This window comes from Malania oleifera, chromosome 6, assembly GCF_029873635.1.
Source record: "Malania oleifera isolate guangnan ecotype guangnan chromosome 6, ASM2987363v1, whole genome shotgun sequence".
In the NCBI taxonomy this organism is placed as follows: domain Eukaryota; kingdom Viridiplantae; phylum Streptophyta; class Magnoliopsida; order Santalales; family Ximeniaceae; genus Malania; species Malania oleifera.
This window is the reverse complement of record NC_080422.1, coordinates 36,913,707-36,934,629: the sequence shown is the minus strand read 5'-3', so window position 1 is coordinate 36,934,629 and position 20,923 is coordinate 36,913,707. Positions and strand designations below refer to the sequence as shown.

The 20,923-nt window shown below is 35.1% G+C and overlaps 1 protein-coding gene across 3 annotated transcripts; it reads right to left on the bottom strand.

The window, feature by feature from the left end:
• Positions 1-343: 343 nt before the first annotated feature.
• LOC131157044 (uncharacterized) lies at positions 344-20,413 on the bottom strand. Of its 3 annotated transcripts, XM_058110891.1 has the most exons (6): positions 20,370-20,413; positions 16,575-17,441; positions 3,182-3,244; positions 2,611-2,667; positions 1,818-2,129; positions 344-1,137 (listed from the first exon to the last, which is right to left on the bottom strand). In XM_058110891.1, the coding sequence occupies exons 2-6, from the start codon at positions 17,416-17,418 to the stop codon at positions 917-919; spliced, it is 1,497 nt and encodes a 498-aa protein (XP_057966874.1). In that variant the 5' UTR covers positions 17,419-17,441; positions 20,370-20,413; the 3' UTR covers positions 344-916. The 3 variants fall into 3 exon arrangements, with proteins under 3 accessions (XP_057966874.1, XP_057966875.1, XP_057966876.1); XM_058110892.1 differs by lacking the exon at positions 3,182-3,244; XM_058110893.1 differs by lacking the exons at positions 2,611-2,667; positions 3,182-3,244.
• Positions 20,414-20,923: the final 510 nt, after the last annotated feature.

The window sequence follows — 20,923 nt, the reverse complement described above, 5'->3', positions numbered from 1 at the left end:
AGTGACCGGTGGTGCAGCCCTGACCAATCTCTTTTAGAACTGAAGCAAAACGAGATCAACAGATTCTTTTCCTTAATGAAGTGAAGAACCTTCCAAGATCAGTCTCAAACAAGTCCTCTGAATCAATCAAAGAGTTATGGCTTGCCATTAACAACTAATTTGTGCTAGCTTAACCAAACAAAAAATGCAATCATTTGTTGACACAATTGTGCCGGTGACCCCTGAACCTTGCAAATTGGCAATTAGTATGGGTATTGGAACACCAACAAATACATAAGGGAAAAGAAACTGCGGTGATTACTTGCTACGAAGAGATTTCTTTAATAAAAAATAAACACTGAAATTGTTGCATGGTCAATGAACAGTAAACATCAATAAATATTTACACATAAATACATAATTCAATAACTGCTGATGTACAAGAATCCCCTATTCGGGTAAAAAGGATTATGTAACAGGCAATTTGCTAATTACAGTGGAAAATGGCATGCCTGCCACCAAAGGGAGGGAAATATAATAACTCGAGCTGTCAAGAAATTCAATCCTAGGTATCATACTGCTAAACAATATTATTAGATGATTTCACAGTTGAGGATCCAAATATATCCTAAATTTCATCTAACAAAAAGAACATATCATTCCCATTCCTAGTGAGACTGTAGCCCATCTGAACTCCTAGACCATCTTTAAGGGTGTTTACAGCTATGTACGCCTTATAATGCACCTACTACTTTTGGAACCTCATCCATAATCCTCACCATCTCTATGCACAACTACATGAATTTTGCTTTTGTAAACTCTACCTGTGGCTTCGCCAATCCCACCCAGTTGTCTTCCTTTTTTCCTCCAGAAAAATGGTGCGCAGTTCAGAGACAAAATTATCATGAAGACTGCAAAACTTTGAAGGGGAAGCAATTTAAAATGCACTCAAGACACAAGGAATGCACACGGGATTGTCAGATTGATCTTCTGGAGTAACAAGCCCCAAACAGCGATCATGATAGACGTGGCCACATGGTAGGACAGCGGTTGCTGGAGGATCTGTTGGCTGGTAAACAGGGCCTTCTGGTGGGTATGAAAGATCCCTCTTGCACAACGGGCACTCCAGTCCACTTAATTGAGGAATTCCATTGAAACCTGCAATAATCAAGTCTCTGTACAATCATTGCTTATATATAATGACAACCTTCATTTAATCAATAAAACAGCATCAACTTGATTTGATCAACTGCAACAAAGTGTAACATTCATTGTTAGTCCATCATCCACATTTCGCAGAGCCAACAAAAGGTTGTAAGCAAAGATCAACCTGGTGTAATCCAATATATAATAAACAATGACAATTGCGTGCTAAACACTGGCTGCAAGAACTATACATCAGCTTATTAGTTCGGAAGGAGGCTGAGCCAGAGTAGATAAAGCCTATGCTCAGCATGATTGCAGAAAATATTTTATTTAGTTTTTGTGGCCAAGCACATCAATGAGTAAGTACAGCTGAGTACACATGCTGAAGACCAAGCAAAAATGAAAGAACAATCCAGAGTTGCAACAACAGATTATGTGCTACATTTACATTGATATAACGGCTAGAAAAAGGAATGCATGGGATACATCCAACATCAATCACATACTCAAAAAGTCCAAAAGATTAAGCATATCATAACATGAATAGGAAAAAAATGTCACGTGGTATTGATAATTAAATTAGTTCTTTATGTCCTGTAAATATGAATGTGAGAATTGTGCATGAATGAAAGTGGCAGCAAGTGAAGTGTTTACGCTTGCAAGCAAGAAGTGAACCCAAAAATTTGAGATACCTCGCCATTTTATATGGACAGCTGGAACTGCCTCATTTATGAATGTTTTACGGAGGGTTGGAGCAGTCTGGCCAAAGGCTGTTTTATTAGGAGCAAAAGCAGGCCGGTTTTGGGATTTTATATGGGGACTTGAACCAGTCTGCAAAGGGAATTGAACAGATGGAACCACTAAAGGTGGAGGTATGGCCTTTCTGCGCAGCATCTGGGGAGTGGCTGGAGCAGGATAGATTGCTTTTCTTTTAAGGGAGACTCCATCAAGAGTGCTCAAGGTTTGAGCAAGTTCACTTTCCTTTTTAACTGGTGTAACCTGGCCTGCAAATCATGAAAATTGTTAGTCACGTAATGTTACTCTGAGGAATAGAACATAAGAGTGGTCAAGATGTAATATAATCATTGCCAGTACAAAACACAGGTCCAAGGAAGTCCTTGTATACATGTCTGCTGTCTATGCCATGACTAAGAAATGGGATTCCTTCAGCTGCTAGTTGTGAAAACTGTTACCACAATGAGAGACATGCAAATAATATATAGGTAAATGGACTGAACACTAGCTACCTTTTTATTTTTCCTTTTTTTTTTTTCTGAAATATTCACTTCTAGTAGTACTAAAAGTTAGCCCAACAAAGTGTAGAAGATTGAGCAGGCCCCTTTCCAAGCAAGCACTAAAGGAGGTCTGACTAAAACATTAGGCCATTTGGAACCTGATTCCCATGGAAATTGCACTTACATGACCATAATTTGCACAAACATAACCATTACTGTGTAAAGGCTATCTACAATTTAGTGTACTTACCAGTAGCAAAAGCTGGCCCAGAATATCCAGAAGGTGGAACAGGACTACCTAGGGGACCTGCAACAGTGATCAATGAACATTAGAAAACTAACTCAAAAGATCATCTTCATTCTAAATGACAACAAGGTGACCAGAGCTAGCCAATGCCATTTTCAGATTAGTTTTGCTACTAGGATGTTATAGGCGAAAATTCTGTGTCTACCTACATGTATAAAAGTGTTATTTGTCATCTTCTTTTCTTTCTACCGAAAGATCACCTTCATTCTAGATGCTGTCCCTATGATGCTTCTATTTGCAGAACAGCTGGATTGAGACCATGGAATAGAAGAGATTGGTGACATGGATCAAGAATCTATACTTAAATCCCCACACTAACACAAACAATTATTTCTACTTTTCAGTTAAAACTTATCACACGTTTTAAGAAGCTTCTCTCCATCTTAGTCTGTACAGTGTTTATCATAATTTTTTTTTTTTTCGTACAGGGTTTATCATTTTTTTTTTTTTTTTTGCACAGCATTTTCAAATGTTTGGATTGCATAAAGACTATCTAAAATTTTAAAGTACTCACCAGTAGTAAAAGCTGGCCCAAAAGGTGGAACAGGCCAACTTCCTCGGGGTCTACCTAGCTTACCTGCAACCAGTGATCAATGAACATTAGAAAACAAACCTGGTCCAATAGACATGATGACAAGGTGACTGAAGCCAGCCTACGCCATGTTCTGGATTAGTTTTGCCACGAGGATGTTATGAGCAAAATTCTGCCTCCTATCTATAATTTAAAAAAATGTAATAACTGTCATCATCTTCACTCCACTTCCTATGAAAAGATCATCTTCATTCTAGATTCTGTCCCTATGATGTTGTTTCTATGTGTATATCAGCTGGACTGAAGCCATGAAATAGAAGAGATTGGTTACACGGATCAAGAACCTATACTTAAATCCTACACAAACGCAAACACCCCCCCCCCCTTTTAGAAGCTTGTGTTGTGTCCACCTTAGTTGATAGAGTATTGTCGTATCAGTAGTTCTTTTATTTTTTTAATACCATTTTCAATTGTTTGGTTAGCAATGCAGGGCATTGTCAAACAAGTAAATATGATTCCAAGAGAACTATAACAACCTATAATCAAATGACTGATTTGCATAGGTCAACCATCTTGTTACCCTAGTTATAGCATATCCAAAGCTCTTATTAAGTCAAATGAGTTTCAGGAAATGGTCCGCTTCAGTTCAGATTAAGATCATCATTAAGGGACCTCCAACATAGTAAGAAAAGATATGCTTTCTGTGAACATTCAAAACCTGTGATGTTGGTGATAGACATTGGGCTGCCGTTTGCAGACAGCCCATTTTGGTCCAATACTTATGATTTGTTTTCATTGTACTTCCCAATTTTCAGGCATCCAGGCAATGCAACCCGTTATTTTGGGCTCATACAACATAGGTAAGTGATTGAAATCCTTCTTAAATTCACCTAATCACATTACGGCACGTTTGGTATGTAGGCGAGGAAAAGAGGTGGACAAGACAATATTCCCCAACCAAAGGTCTTTCCAAAAACAAATATTACACCCCTTACCAACACAAATTTAGTATGGGGGATAAAGTGAGGATAAAATCTAAGAAAATAGCTTTCGATGGTCTTCCGCAAGAACATCTAGAACCCAAATTGGTATCCCACCCACTCCCATCAAGACCAAACTTGCTTTTAAGTTTTAACAACTTTATGCCACGAAGAAGAATCCTCTGAAGGAAACTACCAAAGCCATTTAGCCAAGAGAGTCGTGTTTTTAGGCACCAAAATTCCAAGACCCAAACAGCCTCCTATTTAGACCTACAAACTACCTCCCATCTCACTAAATGATCCCTAAAACCCCCTACCCCCTGACCAAAGAAAATCTCTCATAATTCTCTCAATCTTACTAGCAACACCAATTGGAATTTTTAAGATGGAAAGAAAATACAACAGAATACTAGAAAGACAAGCCTGGATTAGAGTAATCCTAGCTTTCAAGGACAAAAAAGCTCCCTTCCACCCATCTAGACACCTGGACACTCTCTCAACAGCCACGTCCCAAAAGCTAACTAACCTAGGATTACCCCCCAAAGAAAACCTTGGATAGGACCACGGCCAATCCAACTCGATGCACCCCATCTCCAAAGATAACTCTCTAACACACTCTGTAGGCACATTAATTGCCATGATACCACTCTTCCCCATATTAATCTTATGCCCTAAAACCCTTTCAAAAATATGGAGAAGCCTCATAATATTCAAAAAATATGGCACGTGATCCTCCAAGAAAAAGAAGGTATCATCAGCAAACTAAAGGTGTGAGACTGTGATCTCCTCCCTCCCCACTTCCAAACCTTTCAATAAACCTCTATCCACCGTCATATTGAGCAACCTACTCAAAACATCTACCACTAGAACAAATAACAATAGGGAAAGAGGATCCCCTTGTCTAATCACCCTTGTGGCCTTAAACCAAGATTTAGGTTCGCCATTTGGCTTGCTTTGTACACCCTTCATCTCGAGCTTATTCAAATGTTGCACCTTTAGTTTGTATAAAGATTAATCTTTACTAGTTGTTTCAAAAAGAAAAAAGACAGCATCTACACAACCCATTAACTTTTAAAATCTGAGATTTTTTTTTTTTTTAGATAAGAAAATTTCATTCATTAGAAAAGAAACAAAAATACAAGCTTTGGAGCCAAAAGTACATTGTTGCAATGGATACTTTTGCCTTTTCTGAGTCAGTCCCTACCCCACGAAAGTATTGCTCCATGTCAAATAAGTTCCCAACTCCTTAGAATCATGGGACCCTCTTATGCCCAGAGCTTTTGTACCCTTGTTCTTCCATACTCTTACCTCTGTAGAGTTGGAATTCCCAACAACACGAACCATCAGTTTCATTTTGGCAGAAGGTCACACATATAGACCTGTAAAGTTTCTATCATAGCATGGAAGATCTCTAACACCACAATAGAATCCTATTGATGTTTTTGTGATCCCTCCAATGTGTTAACACATTCAGAAAATTTGGCCATGTCTACAACAACGTGGTTGGTTGTTTCATCTTGCACCTCTAGCACCTCAATTCTCTTGATATTGGTTGGCATGGTCTCTTATGGATGCTTCACACAATCCCATAATACAAAGCTAACCAAATTCACGAAGCATTTCACAAATCTTTGCTCTCAAATCCTTTTGGAGGTTAGACCACAGAATTCCTCAAAAAACTCCCAAAGAGCTTTACCAATATATATATATATATATATATCAATCACTCTATTCAGTCAATTCTTAACCATTGTTAGACCAATTCATAGAAAACACTCAGCTCATTTCTTCAAATATAGAATTCGCTTTTTTGTGCAGCCTTGCATCAAATGATAATCAAAGTTTAGAGCTGTATTTTTTTCCTTTTTTTTAAACCCAAGCTTTTTTTTGGATGCATTATTTTTTTAGATAGAATCCTTTTGTACTATAATTATAGATGACACTAGTATTAAGTTTCAAGCACTCTTCCAAAGCTCTACATTCACCCCCTAAAAAATCCCAATTAAGTTTCACTAAAAGATCTATGGACCCATTAAAGACAACAATGCATGCTATTGCAACAATATAGGGAAGAATCCAATTGAAATGACTAAGATATTGAACAACCAAGTTCTAATCTAATTTCAGTCCCTCCCCTTCCAAATACAAACTTGAAACTTTTGCAAGAATTAGAAAATTATCAAGTTTAATTTCAACAAGATCAAAGTCAGGGAGGGGGAATTCTAGGGTATTCATGTTTCAACATAATCCAAGAATGTGTATTTCCTCATAATTTTTCAATTAGACATTAGTTATACCAAGATTAGAATCTACTATTATCAAAAAATTTACTAGGAGAGAAGAGAAATACAAGGAAGAGAATAAGGTATCCTCCTTGATGAGCAAAATAAAAAAGGGAAAAACAAAAAGAAAGAACAGAAAATAAATATATCAAGCCATCAACACCAGCTAGTCCTGGTGAAAGTCCACAAACAAAATTCTTTAAATAAGCAAAAGCACAATCCCGTAAAGATGCAAGAAAAATCTAATTATCTCCCAAAGCAGCTGCAAATACAAAATCGAGCAGTGGAAATAGAAGCATTGCAACCCAATCAAGTAAACCAAAGCAGTGTGAAGACTGCATAATCCCACAAGCTTCTACCAAGCTTATCCATTCCAAAACCAATAAAGAAATAAACAGGAAAGCCTCCAAATAGCCCATGCCCACAAAAATTATACAAATGAACTGAACAGCCTATTCCACAAGCTCCAAGCTGCAGAGCATTATCAAAAAAAGAAAAAGAATATGAGTGCAACTCTTCACTTGACTACTTGAGAAGTACATGGGAAAATGATGCTTAGTAACAAAATAAATTTTTTTTTTTCCACGCGAATATTGGGTCATTAATATTAGTAAGTATCGAGCTAGTAATCCTATTTTTCAGAGACTAGTTAACTTTGGTGATTAACTGCGACAGGTATTGTTTATAATTCATTGTAAAAAGGCATCGTTTACCCTACCGCAGCACAATTTTGTTCACATTATAGAAACAAAGAATTAGTAAGGATTTCATAGTTTTTTAAACACCTTTTAATTAGTTTAGGAGATAGATATTGTTAAGGTTTACTACTTGTTCAATTTCAATCCATGTAAAATAGAAGCTTACATGTAACATTGCAATAACTAGCTCATGGGAGGAGGGTTTCAAGATGAGTACAGTTGACTCACTTATTCTTATAAGAAGTTTAAAGCTTAATCGGGTATTCTCTTTCCCTTCTCTCTCATTCATTTTTCTTCTTCTACAATCATTTGCACTACAAAACTGTCCATTGACCTATTTAATTCAAACTTCATACATAAAACTCTATTTGCCTATGCATATGGGACTACTATCGATAATTGGTCAGTTGATATATGGCATGCATGATGGGTACGAGAAGAAGACGTAACCCAACAGTGGGCTCAGCAATAAGTCCTTCGAAAAATTTTCAAGGAGTGTAAAAAAAGTATTATGCCACTGTCATGAGGATAACTTTGTCTAGAATGGCAGATGTTTTTGATGTCCAAATCAGAAGTAATAAAGTGTAAACACCTCAAATTGGTGAGTGTAAGCACATTTAAACAAAAACATGAATATCAACATATTCTAGGTACCCGAAACCATAGTTGTTAGAATCGCAAGATTCTCGATTCGAATCATACAATTTGAATCAAACAGGCTGTATTTCGAGTCGAATTGTTAGGGGAATCGATCATGGAGCAAAATCGAAGTTGAATTGAGCGATTCAAGCTGTGAATCGATGAATTGAACGATTTGATCAATTCTGGTCTCTGGCAGCACGTAGATGTTTGATTGGTTTAAAGGCCAATAAAAACTCAATTTTACTCTTTTTTTTTTTTTTGCACGATTTTGTTAGTTGTGCCCTTCACATAGCTTCTGTCCCAAAGGACAGAAGAAACGAGACCTTTGGCCTTCCCTTCAGCACCCCTCTGTTCTCTCTTCAACCATTCCTCTGTGCGCTGCTTCTGCCATTGAGATTGAGCTTTGAAGGACTACCGGTACTAGTCTTCTCCTCTATTGTTCCTTTTCTGCCATAGAAGAAAGACGGGAGAACCAGAAAGCAGTCCGCACTCGGCAGTTGTCTTTCTCATGACAGGAGAAGCCCAGAATGAGAAGACTCAGTGCTAAATCTGCTGATTGAGTGATAGGTAACTAATAAGTAATAACTTTATTTGGTTTCCTTCAATTTTTTATTCATTTTTTATATTTTAATCAGTTTTCTGTATACTTTTAATTTACTTTTGCTTTTTTCTACTTATTTTAGTTTTTCAAGTTTTAAAGAAAGCCTATACAAGTATACATTAAAAAAAAATGATATTTTTTTTTCTTATAAAACACAATAAAGTTCAAATCTTAATTGTTTTTTATTCTCTTAAAATATAGTCTTAAAAACCACAAAGTTCAATTTTTTATTAATATTTTCTTGTCTTGAATGATTGAATCATTCTCTTATTTTTTTTTAAAGAATGCATAAACCTATGAAGTACTTTTTTTTTATTTTTATAAGTAATAAGTTTATTGATATCAAAATGAACACCAAATACACAAGGAGTGTACATGGGGTCAACAAATCAAAAACAGAAATTACAAGAATCTAGTAACTCAAAAACAGAAGAAAATGATTGGTTTCGGAAAGCAGCCAACCAATCCATCAAAGTTTTAAAGAAAAATAGCTTCAGGTCTGAAATGGGTCCTTTCCTTATCTTCAAAACACCTACTATTTCTCTCCCTCCAAATACACCACAATAAACAATGAGGAACTATCAACCAAATAAACCCACTTCGATAACGACCAAATCTGCCTTGCCAACATGCTATGAGTCCCACTACAGATTGCGGCATAACCCAGCTCACTCCAAACAAATCCAACACCATAACCCACAAGTCCATTGCAACCGGATAATGAATAAAAAGATGATCAATCGTCTCATTATTACACTTGCACATGTAGCACCAATCCAAAATCCAAACCTTTCTTTTTCATAAATTGTCAATCGTTAAGCATTTCCCTAAAGCAGCAGTCAAAACGAAAAAAGCTACGCTAGATGGAAATTTTTTGTTTCCAAATACTTTTCCATGGAAAGCCACAATCTTTGGAGCCCATTAAAATACCATAATAACCTTTAACCAAGAACCCTTCTCTCTATCAGATTTCCAGCACATCTTATCCTCACCGATGCACCATATATGGTATCCATAAAACCAGTCAAGGCTTCTAATTCCCGAAGATGCATACCCCTAAAGAAACTTACATCCCAAAACAAGACTCCATTATCAAACTTCATAAGCTCAGCCACGCTAGCTTCTTTATCTCGGCAAAATCTATACAAATCAGGATAGCTGATTGCAAGAGACGTCTCACTACACCAATGGTCTTGCCAAAATTTCACCTTAGACCCATTTCCAATATCATATAGAATGTGGCCAGAAAAAGAAGGCCATCCCTGACTAATATTTTTCCACAAGCCAACACCATGTGGACCATTAACAGGCCTAGCACACTAACCACCCCATTCACAGCCGTATTTCACCTCTATCACTTGCCTCCAAAAAGCAGCCTTCTCCTATGAAATACTTGAATGTTAAACATAATGGACTAATCACTATTGAACTTTGTAAGAGGCAATGCAAAAAGGGCCGTTAGTGAAACTAAATATAGATCTTTTAATAGTTTGTATGATAGATTAGGTACAAAAGAAGGGGAAAGAGATATATTTAAACTTGCGAAGCTAGAGAAAGGAAGAGCAAGGACTTAGGAAATGTAAAATGTATAAAAAGTGAGGATGATATTGTCTTGGTTAAGGACGAAGATATTAAAGAAAGATGGCGAAGTTACTTTAGTAAGTTGTTTAACGAAAATCAAATAGAAGGCTTAAATTTAAAATTGTCAAATGAGGAAAAGACTAAAGTATAAGATTTATTCACAAAATTAGAGTTAACGGAGTTAAGTTTGCACTAAAAAAGATGAGAAATGGGAAAGCTATGGGACCAGATAACATCCCAATTGAAGTTTGGAAATGCTTGGGTGATAACGGAATTATATGGTTAACTAATTTATTTAATACAATTATAAAAACTAAGAAAATGCTAGATGAATATGGAGGGAAAGCTACCTATATACAAAAATAAAGGAGATATTCAAAATTGTAATAATTATCGAGGAATTAAACTTATGAGTCATACGATGAAACTATGGGAAAGGGTAGTTGAACAAGGATTAAGGTTAGAAACGAAGATTTCAGAAAAATCAATTTGGTTTTATGCCTGGAAGATCTACCACGGAAGCTATTTATCTTTTAAGAAGATTAATGGAAAAGTTTAGGGAAAAGAAGAGGGACTTGCAGATGATATTTATTGACCTTGAGAAAGCATATGATTGGATACCTAAGGAAGTTCTATGGTGGGTTTTAGAAAAAAGGGTGTATGTTGTAGGTATACCAATGCCATTAAGGATATGTACAATGGAGTAATGACTAGTGTAAGGACTATAGAGGGAGAAACTAGAGAATTTCCAATTACCATAGGTGTACATCAAGGATCTGCTTTGAGTCCTTATCTTTTTGCTTTAGTGATAGACCAAATGACTAGGAGTATTCAAAAGGAGGTTCCATGGTGTACATCAATGTTGTATTAATTGAGGAAACTAGGGTCAGAGTAGAGGCTGAGTTAGAATTATGGAGAGAAACTTTGGAATCTAGAGGCTTTAGGATAAGTAGAAATAAAACAGAATATATGAAATGTAATTTTAGTAATGATAGGAGGAATATTTGAGACAAAGTTAAACTTGATGATGAAGAAATAAATAGCACTTGTAGATTTCGATACCTTGGATCTATTATGCAAGTTGAAGGAGAAATTGAAGATGATGTAATGCATAGAGTTAAAGCAGGTTGGGTAAAATGGAGAAGTGCTTCAAGTGTGCTATGTGATTGTAGAATACCCTTAAAATTATAAGGGAAGTTTTATAAGACAGCTATAAGACTAGCTATGCTATATGGATCGGAATGTTGGGCGATGAAGAAACATAATATCCAAAAGTAAAAGTTGCCGAGATGAGAATGCTTAGATGGATGAGTGGTATAACATTGAAAGATAAATTAAGGAATGAACATATTCGTGGTAAGTTAGGTGTAACTCCTAGAAAATAAGATAAGAGAGGGACAATTCAGATGGTATGGACACTTGCAACGTAGGCCACTTAGTGCACCTGTGAGGAAGAGTGACTTAGTTACTGTGGGGGGCAGTAGAAGGGGTAGGGATAGACCTAAAATAACTTGGGAGGAGATTGTGAGCAAGAATTTAATATCCTTGAATCTATAAAAAAAAATGGTCCATGATCGCATAAATTGGTGAAAAAGGATTCATATAACCGACCCCATTTAGTGGGACTAAGGCTTGGTTTTGTTGTTGTTGTTATACAAAATATAGAGTTATAAAACTTATAATAAATTAGTAACAAAAAATTAAGTAATATAGTGTTATAGTATTATATATTTATATAATTTTATTATACTTCTTTAGTTGTTTCTTACTCTTTGAATATGTTATTCATTATTTATTTGCAGGTTGAAAGTTGAAATTTGACTCGGAAAGTTTGTGCTTATTTGAGATTTTGAGTGTTACGAGTGTGGGAAGATGGCTTCTAGTTCAACTACTGAGCCTAGAAAAAGACTTCCAACACAAAGAGTCAAGATCCTACATGGGATCATTGTTCTCGAATCAAGAATAATAGGATGCACTTGAAGTGCAACTATGGTGGGCTTGAAAGATGGGGTGGCATAATTAGAATGAAGCATCATTTTGCGAGGGATCATGATAATGATGCCCCTTGTAAGAAGTGTTTAGAAGAGCTTAGGGAAAAATTTGTCAGTCATTTGGAAGGAGTAAAACAAAATAATATTGACAATGGAAAAAAAAATCAAGAAGAATTCGGAGAACAAGAACAAGAAGTTCAAATTATAGGACAAAGACAGAGGCACCATGGATGCCTTTTTAAGTACGGGCAAAGGAGCAAAAGGGAAAGGGTATAAGCAACAAACCTTGAATGCATTGGTGAAAAATAGGGAGCCGGTGGTTCAAAGCATTTGCTGGTTTTTATATAGACATGCTTTACCATTCAACTTGGTGAAGAGTCCATTATTTGCATAAATGATGAATATGGTTAGGGAATATGGAAAGGGAATGAAGCTCCCAAGTTATCATGAGGCTAGAGTCACATTTTTTAGGAAAGAAGTTGATAGTGTCAAACAAATTATGGGAAAATACAAGAAATAATGGGTGAAGACCGGATGTACTTTGATATCGGATTGATGGACTGACACAAAACAAAGGCATCTCACATAATTTCTTGTTAATAGTCCTAGTGGCACAGTTTTTCTCAAATCAATAGACACTTCAAGTGTGGTGAAGGATGCTTATAAATTGTTTGAATTGCTTGACTCATTAGTGGAAGAGATTAGAAGGGAAAATGTGGTTCAAGGGGTGACGGATAGTGCCTCAGCTTATGTGGGTGTCAATGAGTTGCTAATGGAGACGAGGAAACATATATTTTGGTCTCCATGTGCAGCCCATTGCAATGACTTAATTTTTCATGATATTGGAGATTTTCGTGTATTTCATAATACAATTCAAAAGGCTAAGGAGGTGTGTGTCTTCATTTACCGACACATATGGGTGCTTAACATGTTTAAAGAGTTTTCTAAAAAAAAGAACTGGAGAGAGCTGGGGTTACAAGGTTTGCTAAATCTTTTCTCACATTAAAGCATCTTGATGAAAACAAACTGACTCTTCAAGCCATGTTTGCATCAGAGCAGCAGACCATGGGTCAATATGCTTCAAGATTGGAAGCTAAGAAAGTGGAAGCCATATTATTGGGTGATGATTAGTTTTGAAAAGCAATAAAGTATTGCTTGAAGTGTGTGAGCCCACTTGTGGAAGTTCTATGGTCTGTTGATGGTGATGTGAAACCGGCAATGAGGTATATGTATGAAGCCATGGATAGAGCAAAAGAACAAATTGCCCAAAACTTTAATCTTTGAAAGACCAGGTATAATTATATTTGGAGCATCATTGACACGAGATAGGATTTGAAACTCCATAGGCCCCTTCATACAGCAAGATATTTCTTTCATCCAAGGTAAGTTACATAGTCCAAAAACTAAATCAATTTGATTACATGTTATGTGAATGGTAAGCCTATTGCCTATGCATTTATTTTTATCACTTTTTTTATTTGTAGGTTCCAATATAGTGATGGCTTTAATGCGGACATGGAAGTCAAAATTGGTCTATATAACACTACTAAAAAAATGTATCCGGATGTTGAAACAAGGATCAAGATTGATCAACAATTGGAAATGTTCAAAAAGGTTGAAGGGATGTTTGGCTTAACCATGGCTACTCTTAACAAGAGACAAGAGACAATCCGGTATTTTATCAATCCGATAGTTGCCTACTTGTCTTTATGATAATTTTTCCATTGTTAGTTTTTTTTGTTTATGGTTTATAACCAAAAATGCAATATGATGTTTATTCATTTGTTTTGATCATAGCTATAGCTTTCTGGTGCTAAGAGTTACAGAGAGGAATGCAAGAAGCTTCAAAGACTTACAATACGAGTCCTTAGCCTCACCATGTAGTGCCATAGGATGTGAAAGAAATTGGAGCACATTTGATCATGTCCACTCCAAAAAAAGGAACACAATAAAGACTAAATGCTCATCTTTGTTAAGTACAATATTCAACTAGAGCTAAGGCAAACAAGGAGGCAGCAAAGTGGTGAGACATATGATCCAATTTTTTTATCGGACATGGAATCAGATGATGAATGGGATTACCGAGAAGGAAGGCCATTGTCTACCAGAAGACTTTTTATGGATGAATTCCAATGAGTGCTTTGAAGATAATGGAAGAGTTGGAAATAGCAAGAAACGAAAGAGAGGTATGAGTTGTATGACTTTATATTTTTTGCTCTATAAGTAACTAGTTTATGAATGGAGGATGGAGCATTAAAAATAATTGACATGTTTTAATAATTTTATAATGTCATAAGATAATGTAGGACCAAGGAACCTAAGATTTGATCGTAGAGGAAAAGGAAAAAATGTTGAAGAAGATGACATTGAGTTGATTGATGAAGAGGAAGGAGATGAAGAAGAGGAGGAACAAGAAGAGATGATTGTGGTAGACGATGAAGATGATGATGACGATGACCTTGCATTAGGGGAATGGGATGATGAATGATGATGCACTACATCGCACATTAGTAGTCTATATTCTATCATAGATGGTTTAGAGTTTAGTTTGTTTTGTTCTATGAATATAAGATGTGGACTTCTAGAAATCATTTTTTCTTTTGAAGATGACATCTCATAACACGTGTTACGGTGTTAGACGTACAGTTTTGTGGCAAATTACCGTAACTTGATACTTGATAGAGATGGGATGGATAAATCATGGAATATATTTTTGTATATGACTAGTTTTTCCTTTTATATATATATATATATATATATATATATATATATGTAGAGTAAAATAAATAGATCATAGTAGGATTCAGACCTACAAAACTTGCTTCAAGTCTCAACGGCAAGCGTCATTCCAGTTAATAACATGATTTATCCATATTTGTTGAAATTACGTGTTTTGCTATTTTATTTTGTTGTACATAAGAGCATGCCATTTGGAATCAATTTTTCAAATTGTGCACCGAATCTTATGATTCGATTTGATTCTCGATTCATGATTCACTAAATTGGAATTTCGATTCACAATTCAAATCTCGATTTGACAACTATGCCCGAAACAGATTTTCTGGATCACAACAACACATAAGCTGGAAAAGCTTTAAAACGTTAACATTTGCTGAGTTGTCAACTATATAAATTGGAGAAAAAAGGAAAATTAAAGGTTCCAAATATTGGATTTTATATTTGAGTTCTACACAGGAACAACAGGTGTTCACAAGCACCCTTAAAATATACCAAAATGTTGGAATTTGGATAATTTTCAATCACTTCTTATCATCATGACAAAGTCTACAGATACTGATAAAAATCAATATATTATATACCATCATGCCTTCCTTGAGGAGTAGAGGAAGCTATCTGCAGGGAATTTAATAAAATTCACATTTTTCTTGTATCCACATTATTTTCTTTCCAACAAACTGATGAAGAATTAATGGATGCGAACCCCACTTGCAGCATACCTTTTTCTATAAGAATTTGAGCATGAGGAATACAATTCTGGTTCTCTTTCCAAACTTTTTTTCTTGCCTTCTATATTGATTTTTTGCTCTATGTCAATTATAATGCATAAACCATGGACCTAATAAAACAGTTTCTAGGGTCATGTCACCATTAATGATTCTTGTTCCAGTGGGTATTGAACTCTATTCCTGCATAAGTAATCTTTAGATGTATTTGGCGATCTTACTAAGTTGTAAAACAGTTACTTGAGAATAAGCCTCAAGCAGTACCATATCAGACTTATCTAATCAAATAAGAGAGAATATAAGGAACAAACTACATCGTGAATGCACCGCAGTATGATTTTATCAACTATTTTCTCATCACACCTTTCACTTATTTCTCTTTTCTGTAGTCATGCATTCCCAAGAAAATTCAGGATAACCATGACCATTTTAAAAATGCCATGGTTTTTTGATAATTTCCAGCAATGAAAAGACAAATTATGACTGTAGGCTCCATAATAGACATAGCATTTAGCAACAGAAAAGCACATGGATGTTCCAAATAATAATGAAATCACTGCAGAACGTTATCAATTAGGAAAAAATAGTGTGGAAAAAATAGTGTGTAATTGAAATGTAAATTAAAACTCTCTTCAGGTGATTTGTCATTCAATTATTCAAATAATGTTCCCCTTCGTGGAAAGAATAAGAATCCTCAAATATATAGTTAACACTTCATATAACTACAAGCATCTACCAACAATTATTGCAATAGGTAATAATTCTGCAGCTTCTGCTACACAGGATAATAGCAGTAGATGGTTCTAATTAGCAAAGGTTGTCAAACTTTATAAGAGACACTCGGTGCAATATACTAGAACTAAGATACAAACTTGCCAATTACTAGCTAAACACTGAAAGCAAAATAACATATTCTTGAATAACTCTTCAACTCAAGGGTTTTAAGTGCTAATAATTAACTAGACCTTAGTAAAATAATTTGACACCCTTCCTCAGTTTGCAGAAATTCTCTAGGACTATAATAAAAATGAACAGCAAATATCAAAGGAAATAGATATGGAAAAAATGAAAATTAAATGTTCTGATCTTATTTATGGTTATACATGATGGTTATGGGTTGAAGTATCAGGGCTCACCCAACTGAACCTTTCTGATAGTGTTTCCACTGCCCGCAAGAAAAGGTGAAACAGTTGAAGACTTAGGCAAGAGGCTTCTGTCAGTTTTCATAACACGTTTCTGTAATTGGTCAGAAGCTGGTTGGGCAGCAAATTTCACAGTCTTGGCTGATTCTGATGGAACAGCAAACATGGCATTTCCACAATCAAGCTGACTGACTTGGCTGCTAGCATATGATCTCAAAGGAGCAATTGGACAACCTTGCAGGCCTGTATAAGAATCTATATTTTCAAATCTTGCATCCCTGCTCTCTGCTAGTGCTAAGCTTCCCCTATTTATAAAAAGAATGTTATGTTGCACATCACTTGCTTGTTTCTGTAGCATATGGAGTGGACTTGAACTCAAACCAGCATCATTACCATGTAGGACTCCAAGATCATCGTTCAAAGAGTTCAAATCACCAGCACAGTGAACTAGACTTGGAAATCCACCCATGCTGTTTAGGGAACTCAAAAGGCTGCCAGAAGTGCTTTCACCCTGATTCAATGAACTTCTGGTAGCATGCTGACCATGAGCATGGAGATATAAGGCGCTGTCAGTTTTACTGTCAATATTTGCATCGTGGATATTAGATTTAGATCTGGCTGCAGTACCCCCAATAGAAAGGGTCAGAAAATTCCCATCAAGTCTCTGTAAACAATCATATTGAACTGCACTGGATGTGGCATTTATAGCAGATCCTTTTTCTTCACAGTTTACAGAATGGTGTAATATAGGATTGCTATCATTGAGGTTTACAAGACTTCTATTGATTTGGGGCCTATGAATGTTACAGTCATCTGCTCCTCCACCAAGCCCGGCCATTTGAAAATCTCCTAGTACAGAACCTTCAATAGTCATAATATTTATGTCAATACATGAGTTCAAAGGAAGTGTTAAACCCAATCTGATGGTTCTTATTAAAATATGGCTCTGTGAGCAGATGCCACTTATGTTTCTTGCATTGAAATGATCACAGTTGTTAAATCAAGATTCAAACTCCCAATTTCAGGATTCAGGAATTGAATTAAGTCATACAAATTACCCCCAAAAAAAATTCCAAATGACATCCATATATCTACAACAAGCAAAATACATTGACAAATGAAATATTTTAACAAATATGGATACATACTAAAAGCTCAGAATTCAAAAATTAAGATATAATTAAAAAAGCAAGGGAAAGAATCAAGAAAATTTACCAAAACTCTGAAATTTATGGTATGTTCAAAAATCATATTTTATGTGCATGTTTGTCATATCTAAGTAATAAAAAAAACATGCAAACCACCTCAGCCATCAGTACAATGGCAAAACAGCCATTTCTTCCCAATGGCAGAATAGTGTTCTGGTCTAATAGTGGAGAGATGAAACCCAAATTGGTCTTTTATGACACAACAGTCATACAGATGGAAAGGAATGCCTTATATAAAAACATACAAAAATTTTCAGACATGACCCAACTCCAGTTGACTGAATCAATCAAATCATGGATAACAGAGGGAGCACCTGAATTCTCCTACACAATCTGACTCATTTGGGGGTTGAATCGATTCAAATCATGAATCATATGATTCTAACAACTACGGATATGATACATTCATGTTCTTTGAATTGAATCAAATAATGAATCATATGATTCTAACTATGGATATGACACGTTCATGTTCAGGGAATGAATAAAATGGCACTGGCTTATGTAGGATGGATATGTTACCTTTGACAACATATATGGAATTCTAGTCAATGAATGAATCTTGGGATTGTTGGATAGGATGGAATTAGCCATCAGAACACCATCATTCTCAGTAATACCCTAAATGCAAGATTGGTCTGTTCGAGGTCCATTCTCCCTCATAGAAGGAGATAATGGATTGGCAGCTTATATAGGAGAGAATAAGGTATTTTTTACCATTAGTTTTAATGGAGTTCTGGTCAATCAGAGGATTCCCAGAAGCATTGAACAGGGCAAAACTAATGCTGATGTGCTTAGGTATCCTCTCCCCAGGAAAAAGGGATACTAAGATTGGTGCACCAGGCTTGGTTTGGAGAATGCCAAACTTGATTTAGTTAAAAAATGTATACAGAATGAATGATTTAATCCATAAAATTCAATTCTGGATATTAAATTACCCGAGAAACAGATGGCCATAACAATTGAAAACTATAAAATGGTTTTCAATTTTTGCAGGAACCAGCAAAAGAAACAAAAAACCAACAACATAAACAGCCATTATCTGTTTATTATCTACGTAACAACAATAATTTAAAAAAAAAAAAAAAAATTGAAAACAGAAGTGAGGCCAAACAGAACCTAAGTTGTTTGGGCATCATCAAACAAAAATTTTAAAATAAAATAAAATAAAAAATAGAAAACAGAATTGAAATATTTGGTTCAATTTTGCAAGCCTAGTTAAAAACTAAATTTAACTTAAAATGCACCAACTCAAAATGGTTTGTAGACAAAGATGGTGAGTGTTTCAAGGGAAAGCAAGGATGGAAAGGAATGTACAAGGCTGGGGACAGTTTTGGATGACATAAAATTCAGCTGGTTGATCCAGGAGGGAATGAAGTTTGCTTGAATTGTGCTAAAAGAAAAGCAAAGAAAGGACACTGTGAATTAGCAAGTTACAGAGCTCTGTCAATTAAAGAGGGAAGGACATAAAGAGGGGTTTTCTTAATTAGAGATTGTTAGGTTTTCCTATTCTTTATTTCTTGTTCTGTTTTTTCTGCTGTTTTTTCTCGCTGTGAGGACCTCTTGTCATCTCCTTGGTTGTAGTTCCTGTCATCTTTATTTTTGGGGAGAAATTTTCTCTTATTTTTATTAATATATTTCTTTTGCACTTAAAATGCATAAGCCTAAACCTAAAAAACACAGAAAGCACCCTTGTAGTAAAGAATCATTACTAAGCCTTACTGCATTTTGCATTTGCTTTTTGAGAATTCAGTATTAAAGACTACAGCTCAGGGTGTTTTAGGCCACGAGAAGTAGGTTGCCCATCTGAACTATGAATACCCACATATCACAATTCAAAAATATGCATTATTTTTATCCAACAATAAAATTTAAATTGATTTTGCAAGTTCATTGAGACTAAATATTCAGAATTTAGATTATAAACATGATAATAAGAGCACTAATCCTTAAAAGGAAAAATAAATAAATAAATTCAATTTAAGCTCCAAAAACTATAAACAAAAAACAAAGAAAAAGGGCAAGAATTTGGGCCTTGTGATTTTGTGATATAATGGTTTCTAAAAAGAATGGCCAAATAAAATCAAAATAAGGTCTGTGAGTGTGGATTTTGTCTTCTGATCATCTTAAAAATTGTCAAGTTCCCGTCCCTGTCAACACTCCCACAACTATGTCAACAAAGATCATGACCATCAACAAGACCAAACGCCCTGAAAAAGCCATAAACCCGATCTCAAAACTAAGCATACCCTAAAAAAGAAAAAAGAAAAAAGAAAAAAGAAAAAAGAAAAGACAAAAGCTACAAGCCGAAAGAAAAAATAACATCTCCATCCCTAAAAAAAAAAAAATGCAAGAACAAGTTGTAGCAGCAAAAAAACTCCAAAAGTGAAACAAACAATCTGGTAAATCAAAAAATCCGATCAAATGAAGCTCTAATTCAACAAAGATTTAACAAGAGAAGATTGCATATAGCACAAACATCCAAATAATAACCAAAAATACTTCAAATTCATGCACATGTACACACGCATATTCATGAATCCATACATCCGTGTCCATAGAGAGTTAGCGGGATTCTCACAGGTTCAAAAGCTCCAGTGAGAGGGAGAGAGACTGCAGCACTGTGAGGCTCGGCGCTTAGGGCTTGAGAGTTTAAAGGGTTCGGTAAGGGGCCCACAATATTGCCACGTGGCATTAAAAAGTTCTCATAAGGATAATTTTTGTTATAACTATGTGAGATACTTTTAAATTTTTATTATAAAAAATATTGAGATTAATAGTCTAAAATAGATAATATTTCATCAAAATTCAGACCAATATGTAATAATAGACTACAAAATTTCTTAGGAAATGTTTTGTAAATAATTGTAAAATTAAGGGCCGTTTCGTATCAATGTCAAAAATTAGAGAAACAGAAACCAAAAACTAAATATCAAAAATAGGAAGTAAAAACTAGAAATCAACAACTTATTTAGTTAATATTTATAAAATTAGTATAAATTAAAAAAATTAATTAAAAAATATTCATTTTCATCTTTAAATCAAAACACTATAAATATATGATTAAAATAATGAAATTATAAATAATATTATATTAAAAAATTATTATAATAAAAAAAATTTATTATAATTATT